At 55.9% G+C, this 11781-nt stretch overlaps 4 protein-coding genes across 4 annotated transcripts; 3 read left to right on the top strand and 1 right to left on the bottom strand.

Annotated features, from left to right (window-relative positions):
* Nucleotides 1–1177: 1177 nt before the first annotated feature.
* On the bottom strand, nt 1178–1944 carry INS49_012765 (uncharacterized protein; the record flags this gene model as incomplete). The annotated part of the gene is made up of 2 exons (XM_043173467.1): nt 1178–1743; nt 1824–1944. 2 exons carry the CDS (start codon nt 1942–1944, stop codon nt 1178–1180), a joined length of 687 nt encoding a protein of 228 aa, XP_043022764.1.
* Nucleotides 1945–2356: 412 nt separating this feature from the next.
* Nucleotides 2357–3902, top strand: INS49_012764 (uncharacterized protein; the record flags this gene model as incomplete). The annotated part of the gene is made up of 3 exons (XM_043173466.1): nt 2357–2613; nt 2675–2916; nt 3397–3902. The coding sequence occupies 3 exons, from the start codon at nt 2357–2359 to the stop codon at nt 3900–3902; spliced, it is 1005 nt and encodes a 334-aa protein (XP_043022763.1).
* Nucleotides 3903–4406: 504 nt separating this feature from the next.
* Nucleotides 4407–5586, top strand: INS49_012763 (uncharacterized protein; the record flags this gene model as incomplete). The annotated part of the gene is made up of 2 exons (XM_043173465.1): nt 4407–4574; nt 4630–5586. 2 exons carry the CDS (start codon nt 4407–4409, stop codon nt 5584–5586), a joined length of 1125 nt encoding a protein of 374 aa, XP_043022762.1.
* A 3204-nt stretch (nt 5587–8790) lies between these two features.
* On the top strand, nt 8791–10924 carry INS49_012762 (uncharacterized protein; the record flags this gene model as incomplete). The annotated part of the gene is made up of 2 exons (XM_043173464.1): nt 8791–9171; nt 9230–10924. 2 exons carry the CDS (start codon nt 8791–8793, stop codon nt 10922–10924), a joined length of 2076 nt encoding a protein of 691 aa, XP_043022761.1.
* Nucleotides 10925–11781: the final 857 nt, after the last annotated feature.

Genomic DNA, 11781 nt, shown 5'->3' with positions numbered 1-11781 from the left:
AAAGCTCCGGGCCTCGGAAAAGTACCGTGCAGTACAAGTTTGGCGAGCGCAGGAAAAGAGGGCAATAGCGCCGCAGTGGCATCGATGCGGCATCCTCTACAGGCGATGCGGCCAGGCCGCCGAACACATTGCCTTATCGGATACCCCAATCAGTGTAACCACAACCACAAGCATTGCCAATGCTGGCGAAGAGCAACGGCTTGCGAGATATGACAGCTGCGAGGTATGTTTGCCCCAAGCGATCCTGCCTGGGAGGAGACGTGGCTGGGCATCGAAAAGAGTCTGGGCCAAGCGGGAGGAAAGCCACAAGGGCAAACAAAGCAATGCAAGCGCATGGTGATGGCGATGGTGGAGAGGTGGCAAGCTGGAGGCGTCGGATCGTGGAGGGGTAACTCGTCTCAAGTCGGACTCGCTTATCTCGCCAGATGGCAATCCAAGATGCATGATGTACTGTAATGGAGATCTCCGGTAGGCCAAAAAATTTACCTGGTTGCTCAGCCCTTGAGATGTGCCAATGGTGCACCGTCGGCGCGCATCAGGGGGGATGCGTGGCATCGCGAGAGCCTTGCTTCTTTCTTGGCTGTGGCCGGGTGGGGCGTGAGTTGTTGATGAGCAGGCCACGAGTTCGTCTCGTCCCACAAGTCATATAACGATATATGATATGGGAACAATTCTGGGTTGCTTTTTGGCTCGTGAAATTGGTCCCGACGTTGCAGACGGGCCCTGCCTCTCTTCCCGAAGCTAGCAAGCTTCCTGCATCCATGCATACCATCGCGCTGGAGCCATGCAAGACACCCTTGCTTCGTCCCTTTTGGAATGCCACACCTGCAATGATAGGTTGGCCGCAGGACAGCAAACAACCTGGAAGGCTGGAAGGGCACAGTTTAGGATGAGCCGTCGATTTCGACCAGCCGAGGAAAACAGGGCAGTGTTACAAGCTTCGTATCAAAGGGCGGCTATCGCGCAGTAGGTCGGTGGAGCTGAGCCGTGGCCGACCGGTAATGGCTGCCTCAGGTCCCGACAACCTGGCTGACGGCGACAGCTGAGGTGCAGCATCTCGGGCCTGGACTTTATCCCACGACGTCGAGCAATCTCTTCTGCCAGATTCGGCAATCCCAACGGCAGAAGTTGCGGTAACTAGCTTTTCAGTGTCCGCGAGCAGCCCAGCACCGATGTTCTAGTCTTTCTCGTCCTTTACCTTCCTCCTCTTCGAGTAGGGTCTCTTCCAGAAGGCCTCCTCGCCTTCGAACCCAACAGGAGTTTGCGCTCTACGAGAGTTGGTCGCTTTCTGTTTTTCTCGGACATCCTCACCGTCATCGTCGTCCTGGATGCCCTCGGTGAAGACCATGTCACCGTGCTTGCCCAATGAGTCCTGGGCAGCCTCCTCGAACAGGATCCCAAACGTGAGGATCGCCGTCTCATCCATGCTTCGCTCGTTGACGCGTCCTATATCACCGCGTGGCTCCCCTGCACACCGGCGACCTAGTGCCTCGTAGAAATGACTCGCGTAGCCATGAACAGCCTTAACCATGTCGCTATCGGGTAGCAAGTTGCGACCGGCTTCGGGCAGGGACTCGTTTGCGAAGTATATGTCCTTCTCGGCATATCGCTGCGGGGCGCGCTTTCGGGAGAAGAGGACCTCTTCGGGGGCTAGGACAGGGTCGCCGAGATGATGTTGCCCTGAGGCGGTTTTGCGGCTGCCAGTGGTGGCATCGTCTTTTGAAAACTTGTGTGACACCCGACCTGGAATTGGGCAGATGTCAGCAGGCTGTTATGTGCAACGAGCGATTGCAGTCGTAAGCATCGGGGCAAGTTGTCCCTACCTGCGACTGCATCATACACCGTGGCCTCTCTCTGCTTTGCCGCCTCGTGGTCGTTGGACAAGGCCTCTGCGCTGTCCTCGCCGTAGGCGTATGATCCTCGCTGACGGTTCCGAGAGGCCATGTTCTCGTATGCTGGCCGATGCAGAGCGAGGATGGCAGCCTGGCCTTCGTCGGTAGTGAGTATTGTGCTCTGTCAGATCGCAGCGCATTTCCGGGGAGCGTGTAATATTCGACTCTGTTGTGCAAGCGAAACCCGTCAACGACGCGGTGGGGACTAGACAGAGTTTGAGCATGTTCTGCTGAATGGCATGCGCTGAGACCCCCCTCCTGCAGCCAACGGGTGAGAAGACGTGGTCTGGGAAGAGACCCAGGCGTGCCAGGCAGAGAGATGGTGCGGGGTTTGCCTGGAGCAGCACCTTCCCTGCCTGGCGTTCCTGGCATTCCTGGACTTGTCTCAGCTGACCCAACAACCTCGATCCTCTCAGTGCCACATCACCTGTACAGCAGGCGTGATTGACTTCTAGTGCAGATGCATGAATCAACTCTTGTTTGAACGGGCCACCGGTGGCCTCGGTGCCAACACTTTCGCCAAGCTCGAGACCACGCGGCTGTTGCGATCCTTCCGGCCAGCGCCTCAGTTTCGATTCGATGGCGGCGAGAAGGGCGCGGCTGTCGACAATGGCGAGGGCAGTTCCAGCTCTGCGAATCCCAGTAACGACCATAAATCGAATATATGGGCTCATCAAGCTGGTGTAAATGCGCTCGCCCTCGAACGCTTTGATGGCAGAATGTTTGTCAAGCTGTTTCAGTCGATAGAAATCACTCGGATTTTGACTAAGGTCTCCTCGCAGATTACTCTCTGGGGGCTCAGATGCGACCATCAAACTCTGGGATATCGAGCAATGCGGCAACCCAAACAACTCGCATGTCTATAAGCCCGTCGCGCAGATCGCGCGATCCGACGACAAGACCAAGTCCCATCGATTCGGTATTACGCATCTGTCCTTCTACCCCTTCGACCCGGCCGCGTTCCTGTCGAGCTCTTATGACCAGACTTTGAAGCTGTGGGCGACGGACAGCGTGCAGCTGTCAGGTTCGTGGGACCTCGAGTCCAAGCTATATACGCATGCTATCTCACCCATTGCCGACCACCTGTTGGTAGCATGTGGCACGGCTCATCCAGCTGTTCGGCTTGTCGATCTGCGCTCTGGCGCAGCTGTACAGTCACTTGTTGCGCCCGGACAACCAGGTGCTGGGGGAGGCGCGGTCCTATCTCTCGCGTGGTCACCGCGACATGAGCATGTTCTCGCAAGTGGAACTCTAGACGGAGCAGTTCGAATATGGGACGTCCGTCGCGCGAGTGGTCTGATAGGTCTCCTGGACCAAGAAGATAGTCTGGGTATTCTCCGAAGATGCGGAGACGTCAAGGGGAATCATATTTCGGATCGAGGGGTCCGATCATCGGCTAAGGCGCACTCTGGCCCAGTGAACGGGTTGACTTGGACAGACGACGGTGCCTACATTGTTTCAGCAGGCCACGATAGACGCATACGTGTGTGGGACACCGCTACAGGCGCGAATACTCTTGCGTCGTTTGGGCCGAGTATCAAGAATGGCCAACTGGCTAACACCCCAATGTTTACAACGCCTGTGGGTTTGACGCCGCGCAGGAAGGAGCTGCTCTTCTGGCCAAACGACACTGAAATATTGGTCATGGACCTGCATGAGGGTACCACGGTCTCCCGTCTCCGGGGCGTAGGCGCCAACATCTCGGGTGTGAGGGCACAGCGCGGGGGTGAGAGAACAGTGAAGAATCGGGTCACAAGCGTCGTGTGGAGGGGTGCTGGAGGCGCCGGTGGCTCGAGTGGCATTGTTCCTGGAGCATCTAATGTTTCCGGTGGTGTTTATAGTGGGCACACTGATGGCCAGATTCGAGCTTGGGTGCCACAGGTGCGGGGGCTGGACGAAGAAGATGAAGATGACACTTCTGAAGTGGCTCAGCAAGAGAGGGTTCAGAAGCGGAAGGCTCTTGACGATGCCTTCAAGAGTCTCATGGGCCAAAAGATCACTTTCAACTGAAATACTAGACGTCGAGGAAGGATCGTCATTTGCAGTTGTTGGTGTTTGTCTGCACCACTGGACCGTTTTCCGAAAGGAGCAGATACGAGGATCCTTGCAGACCATGCACGCGTTCGGATGAAAACCCAATTGAGTTCGCACCCCTGTGACGAGTCTCCCCCACGTTCTCGGTTGATTGGTTGACGTCCCTGGATTGACAGTGGAGGTGGATCTGGCAACGCCAGAACTCCAAATCGATATTTTGATAGCGCCTCAACTCTGAGGGGAACCTGCGATGGGCCAGTGTCAGGCGAATCCCATTCCACATGCAACGGCTCAAATACCATTGCCGGTTAACGTGCCAAGGCGCGATCCTAAGAAATACGCGTGCCAAAATGTACGATGTCAGGGTATCAAGGTGGTGGCGATGGTCAGAGGAAAATACAAGCCCATTTAAGGGACTCACTCGACCATTTTCTTAGGTGCTCTGCTATCTTGTGATCCCAATCAGTCCACACTGTCATCATGGTTGCCCTCGCCACTTCGCTCCTCCTCGCCCTGGCCTCGGCCTCAGTGGCCTGGAAGACCGGAGCAGAGAAATGCGATGCCTACAGCCATTACATCAACTACACCACAGTACCAGGGTTTTTCCTGCAACATGAGGCCGGCACAGATGCTTCAACATTTGACTACGTATGCTCATATCGTTCAGTACATTTGACCACACTATGTGCTGACAAGTGTACAGACCACAGTCAGCTTCGGTCTCCTTAATAGGACTTATCCCACGGACTCATTCTACGGAAGAAATCTCCAGAACCAGACTCAATGGCAGCGTTTTTCAGCCTACATTGACGCATTGAACGCAAACTCCAGCGATGATGTTGCGTACAAGGTTTTGTTCCTGGCAAGGCACGGTGAGGGCTACCATAACGCGGCTGAGTCTTTCTATGGCACTCCTTCTTGGAACTGTTACTGGGCTGAAGAAGAGGGCAATGCTACTGTCACCTGGAGAGATGCTCTCTTGACGTCAGACGGCATTGCGCAGGCTCAGAAGGCGAACGCGTTCTGGAAGAGCCAGATAGCCACAGCTGGGCTCCCAGCGCCCGAGTCATATTACACCTCACCACTGCGGAGGTGTCTCTATACCGCTAATGTCACATTTGGCGGCCTTGATCTCCCCACGGATAGACCGTTCACACCAACTATAAAGGAGTTCTTCCGCGAGGGTATTAGCATCCACACATGCGACAGTCGCTCCAACCGCACCCACATCTCCAGCCTCTTCCCCGCTTGGGGGTTTGAGCCCGGCTTCCCGGAACAAGACCCCTACTGGAACGGCATCACGGGCGAGGACTCCTCCAGCCAAGCGGCGCGCTCAAAGATCGTGCTCGACCAGGTCTTCAGCGAGGACGACGCAACCTGGCTTTCCGTCACGAGCCACTCAGGCGAGATCTCGACCATCCTGTCCGTGCTTGGGCACCGAGCTTTCCGCCTCGCGACAGGCCAGGCGATTCCGGTGCTCGTCAAGGCGGAGAGGCAGTACCAGGCGTACCCGTCTACAACTGTTGCTGGCTGGACGTCTCGGGCGACCTGTACTGCGCCGCCGGTCACTAGCCTTGCTACTGGCGGGTGCGTCTGTTCTAGTGCGACGGCGACGGCTACGGCGACTCCCACGGCGGCGGGGGCAGCAATGAGAGGCTAGCCCGACCAGGGTGGAGAAGGCCCCCGTTGTATATAAACACGCTTCTGTCTTGTAAAAATTAATCAAATGGCAGACCTGACGAGATTTGTGCAAGGCTCAGTGATCCCCAGAATAAGAGTCAGGCAGACTCTTCACTTCAGCATGGCTGATCAGGCTCAACACCTGTACCATCCCCAAAGGGTCTCACAACAGAAACGATGAGATGATATTCAGCGGGATCAGCTCCGTTCACAATAGTCGCGGTCTTCGTATAGCTCTCCGAAATCATCAACACCTGTATATGGCCTTTTTCATCCATTCCCTCTGAAATGACCACCCACAGGATAACCACATCAGGGACAACCGCCTGTAGAATTATTTCTTGAAACTCTCATGTCTAGGTGGGTTTTCTGTTTCTTTCTGAAAATTCTTGAGAATCTGGCGACTCTCTGAAATCCTTGACAGCTGTAAATGATCCAACAGGGGCATCTGTGCCTTCCCGGCGTGCAAGCTACCAAGACTTCGGAGCTATTCTTCGGAAGACCCCGCAAAATTTGGCTGTAATATCAGAGGTGATTCTGGTAGCAAGGCCGTCATGAAATGCAATAAAACGAGTCAAACACAAATCTTGATCACCTCGATAAGACGAATCATGGATCTATGCCCAGAGGTGCAGGAACCGCTACACTGTGTTAGACCTAGAGCCATCAAGGTCCTCCTCGACAAAAGAACCTGGGACGGGACTGCTTGAACGAAATGCGTGGCTTGCTTGACATCGTTTCGGCTTGAATCCAGTACCCCTCTCCCTGAAGAGCGCCAACGTGCCTGAATCTTCAAACAGAACCACGACCACCACCGTGCCGACAGGGCACCCCCCGCATCCGAGTGGCAAGGATTGGGCAGCAACAGGCGCCGGAACGCCAGGGGACGCCCACGAGGGAGGAAAGGTGGGGGAACCCGTGATCGTGAGCTCATGCAGGTCGAAGCAGGAGTTTTTCTAGGAATGCAACGCTGACGGCCCCCGGGGGCGCCGTCTCCCTCCAGCCCCTGCTAGCCCCAGCCGTCTCATCTGTTCAGCCTCAACAGTGTTGGACCTGCCAAGGCAGGGGCCTTGCTAGGCATCTGGATGGGCACCCTTCAGCCTTGTGGAAAGAGTGACAATCTCCCGGGGGGGGGGGGGGGAAGCGTTGGATCGTGCAGCCGGTTCCCTCCGTGCGCCCCATGCTACCTGCCTGGGCGGACGCCGTCCGCCGCGAGAGCACCCAGCGCCCAGCGCCAGCGCCTACCATGGTACTTGACAGTCGTTCCATCGCCCACCATTACCCCTCAACGTGCCGTCGCCCATCGAATGAGCCTTGGCATCCCATCGTTTGACGCTCGAGTGACCGAAAGCTAGAGTGACGGCGATGCTACTTACGGTAACTATGGCACATCCGATGACGGACAATTGATGGTATCCGGTCCCAGACACCCGAGAAATATGTCGTGGTACTTTTGGGACCACTGAGGAACCGGGATGCCGACGCAAATCTCACTTGTCCGTCACAGCTCCGTTTCCCCTCCCTCCCGGGCCCTCCTGTCGTGTTCCTGTGTCCTACCGAGCCGACCGAAACGGTGGCCAGCGTTGCATTCGCAAGCCCGCTGCTGCGCGACATTGCTGCCCAACTGGCGACAGCGTCCACCGCCAAATGTCCGATGTGCAGGAAAGACATGAGCCCCTTTCCGAACCGCATACATAATGTCTCGCTCATCGTGCGGGTCAGGGGCGCGCGGAAGCGGGCAACAGCAAGAAAAGCGCCCTCCAGCACAAAGTTTGGGCATCGTCGGTCACATGAGGAGTGATGCATGCGTATCATTCGATCCACTCACATCACCTGGCCCATGTCGTCGCTGACAGTTCGGGTGCTGTCTGCCTTCGTGGTGATCCGCCGTGACAAATTGCCGACGAAAACCTCCGCATTACGGCTTGGCCATGTTTGCCGAAAGTATTTCGTGAGGAGGAAAGGAGCGGATCCGCAGGTGGCATACACGTTTACTCCAACACTTGTAGCGAGCTCGCATCCGGCCTTGACCGCAGTTGGGCAGAGTTCATGTCGGGTCTGGCACATCCATGCACCCTCGTAACATGTTCATATACCCTCCGTCCGGAGATAAGCGGCCACTATGCTGGTTGGGCTCGTGCCATGGAATATCTTTGTGCCTTGGTGCTATGCTTGGAAAGCAGGAGATTGCGAGGCATGTGGCCATTATGACGCCCAGGTTGTTCACACGTGCGCGCGGTGGACACATGTGGGAATTATGGTGCCTTCGATTCTCTGAGTAAGAGCATGAAACGAAACACCAAAGGTCAGTCGTAATGGTGACAGATGCCGCGTATGACCTTGACGGTTTGTGTACAGAAAGTCCACAGGACTTGAGGCAACACTCTGGGTCGAAGTACTGTACCACGCGGTCCTAGCCTGCTGACTGCATTGCCGAACTTGCATTAGCAATTTGAGCCGCTGCTTAGTATTTGATGTTGAATCGCGATCACTGAAGAAGGTGGGAAGAAGAATATTTCAGGATGCCTTCAAATTCTGGACGACATGAGCTCTCCTGCTCGTCTCAGATGTTCCCAGTTTCGCCAGCACAATCAGGTGATCAAAGACAGCGAATCAGACTATTGAAGTCCCAGACCACAAGTTCCACATCAAAAAAAAAAGTTTGAGCCCTGAAGAAGGAGTACGCACAGATTGGCACTGCTGATGACACTCAGCCTGCCTGTTCATTGATAGATCCTGTGATCTGGATCGATTGAGATCTGACTAACGGTAGATCTGGGAGCAGGACCCCTGCTGGACAGCTGCAGCTAGGTGTAGCTTGCCTACCTGCAGCAGCCTACGAGCCCCGCGTGCTCCACTGTCAGAGAACCCAGGTAGAGCCAGCCTCTGTTGCCTGCCGGCCAGCGTTACCTGGCCAGCTCCCTCGGCTCCGACTATCCAAACACTGCGCTCCGGTCATCATCAACGTCACCTCCTTCAACATCCATTGTTGGTGTGGCGCTCATCATCGTGCCCCATACCCACTGTCCCCGCGGAACCACCAGTATCAGTCATTGATAGAAATGGCAACGCGCCGCCTTTGCTGATCGTCTAGGTGTCCAAGCTCGACCGTCTGCGACCTGCCCATAGCAACCTCGAATCCGCTCAGCACTCGCCGAAAGCCTCGTCTGAGAAGGCGATCACGATGGCCACTCCGCAGTCCATGAAGCCCGCGCCTTCGCAGCAGGGCAAGACCCCGCAGCAGTCGCACCATGGCGCGATTGGTACTCCTGGCGCGTCGGCCTCGACCCCGTACTCGAACCTACATGCCTTCTCCCCTCATGGACCGAGATCGTCTCCGCAGCAGATCAAGAAATCGCCTGCGACTACGGGGACCCTGATGGGCAGCAACAGCCAGACTGGCGCCGCGCCCATGAATTTCGACAGCCCCTCCGCCGCAGCCTTCATGGCGAGTTTCGATGCGTCTTTGGTGGACAACATGGGCATCACATCGATGGGCATGCCGCGGCCCAGTGGCGACGAGGAGCGGCAGAATAGGCTGAATGATGTACTGCAGATATTGAGGGTACTTCTCCGCATATGACACCCTGACGTCGGCTGACAATGAGCTAATGGTCTTGCAGCAAAAGAAGGGTGTCGTCAGCAACGAGGGCCTGGAAAGACTGACTAAGAGGGTCGGACTGGACTGCATGTGGGAAGACGTCCCACCCATCAAGAACTTTGTCATTGCGGGTGATACTGTCGCCTTGGAGATTGGCATGAAAGACCATGTTGCGCAGACGGTCAAACTGGACTTTTCCGTGTCGAAAGACCCTGTGACGAAATACGCGAGCAAGGCTGAAGCAATACTCCTCGATGACCTGAAACTGGCACCCGGACAACACCCATGGACCAAGTCTCTCGACAAGTTTGCCGCGAACCTGGAACGTCTCGCAGCCTTGGACAAGCTGAGCGTCTTGGGTAAGGACGGCGCGAAGCCTCACCTTGTAACCCATGATGCTGTAGCAGGACTCTATGAGAGTCTGGAGAAGTTGCATGAATGGGACGTCAAGCGACTACACGACAACGCAGAGCTTATTACAAAGGGTGACGAACACATCAGAGTCGTCGCGATGTGTGAACGGAACGGCCGACCAGTCATGCACGAGAGAGGACATGTGGGAATGTGTCTGGACTTCTGGCGCGAGAACAGGCTATACATCCCACGTGGCGAGCAAGCCAAAGAGAAGATCAAGAGCGCAAAGACCTGGGGCATTCTGATCGGCTGCGCACCAAGGGACCCGCTCTATCCTGCTCCTGTCAGAGTGTCCAGTGAGTGGCTGGCGGATGACATCGAGATGCCAGCCACAGATGGGCTGCAAGAGCCTATGTTGGATTGGCAACAACCACCGGACTGCATATTACCTGGGGACGACGGCTCACAACCTCATGACGGCCTGATGGCACTGACGGGCCCGAAGCTGCCCGATATCATGTTCATGGCCGCATTCGACCCGCCCGTCACTCTCCCGTTCAGCGTGTGGATAGAGATGCGACATGTGACGGGAGCACCTGTTGGTGATCCGCCGCCATACATACCGACATTTGACAGTCTTATTTTCCCTCCCGGCCCTGACTACAACGCAGCAGAGCCGCGGGTGATCACAGCAACGAAGTTGGTCAAGGCTTTTACCAAGGACAAGAAGCCGGCACCAAAGACATATGAGAACCGACTGTTCATACACAAGCCTGTCTACGGGCAGGCTTTGACTGACCTGCCTTTCTCACACCCCTCGCAGTTGGTTGCCATGCTTCCCACCCTGCGGCAGTACGCTTTTCTTCAAATTCTCCTCGACAGAGCATTCGGCATTGGAGAGGAGAAGCCAATGGCATCTGCGAAGACCAGGTTAGATGTACCGGCCAAAGTGGTAACCGCGAAGGCAGACGAGTTCGATGCCTGGATGAGCGAGGGCAACAAGGACACGAGGGCACAGGAGAATGAGCAGGTCACCGCCGACGCATCGTCAGATCAAGGAACTGTCAAGATTGACATCACTCTGAACGCCCACCCGCAACCAAATCCCAAGCTACAAATCATGTTCCCTTACCGAGGACGGCCCGCGCAGGTCACGGTCGACATCGAGCGCAACGGCGTGGTACAGGTCGAGTCGTGCAACATCGTCGACGACGAGGGCCGGGCGGTCGATGAGACGGGCAGCCCGGTCGAAGGCGCGGCGCCGAACCCGGCGTGGAGCAAGGAGCGCTTGGGCCGGCGGCTGATGTTCTTTGAAGACATCGGGCTATGGTGCGAATGGATACGGGTCAATGTTGGGCCCTAACTAATAAGCCAGTGCGTCTGCACCTACAATACTGGAAGTGGAGTATTTGAAAGCTCTCATGCAACACAGCCAACGTGGAGGCCTGCTCGATCTGAACAAGGGCTAGACGGCTATGAGAACCAGATCTCTACATTTCAACAGTCCGGCTCTAGCTTCATGTATGTTGCGACAGGACAAGAGCAAGCAGATCCCGGGTCAGGTAATTAAGAGCTCATCAACATGAGGGCGTATGCCTGGTGCCTGGCAGGTCAAGATAAATGGCCATGGCTGAAGAGTTATTAAGACAAGCGACCGGGAAATGAAGGGGCCGATTTCAATAGTAATTGACGAGATGATACCCACCCTTCTTGTGTTCTACGTGAAGCCACGGAGTGAAATAAAGGTGCGCGTTGACTTTGCAGGAGGGGGGTCAAGGCGATAGTCCCGTCCACCCTATATTGGAACGTAATCTTAAAAGTCAAGACAAGGTGGTCAGTGCAGCCATGCATGCTCGTGTCCGAGACGTTGCATATTTCGTCCGAACTCCTGCGTCGTCCTCGGAGCCGTTGGAGCCGAGTTTGGTGGGAAAAGGGGGACGGGCCGCTGGACCCCTGGCTGCTGAAGAAAGAAAGATTGGGGCGCGGCCGTGCCGTGGGATTCTTGATTGTCGATGTGCATGGGTGGGGACCCACCGCGGCAGGAGAGGACCCTTCAGTCTGGGGGAGGGGAGATGGGAGGGTTGTTGTGGTGCTTCAGCGAGAAGGGGAGTGTTGACAGAGAGGAAGCAGGAACAAAACGTGGCATGAATGTGGCGAGATTGCAATGTGATGCCATATGCGGGATTTTGGGTCGTTGGACGGGCGGACGGAGAGACGGAC

Source organism: Diaporthe citri (assembly GCF_014595645.1).
Source record: "Diaporthe citri strain NFHF-8-4 chromosome Unknown scaffold_6, whole genome shotgun sequence".
Lineage (NCBI taxonomy): Eukaryota > Fungi > Ascomycota > Sordariomycetes > Diaporthales > Diaporthaceae > Diaporthe > Diaporthe citri.
Note: the sequence above shows the minus strand (reverse complement) of the source record. Positions and strands in the feature narration are given on the sequence as shown.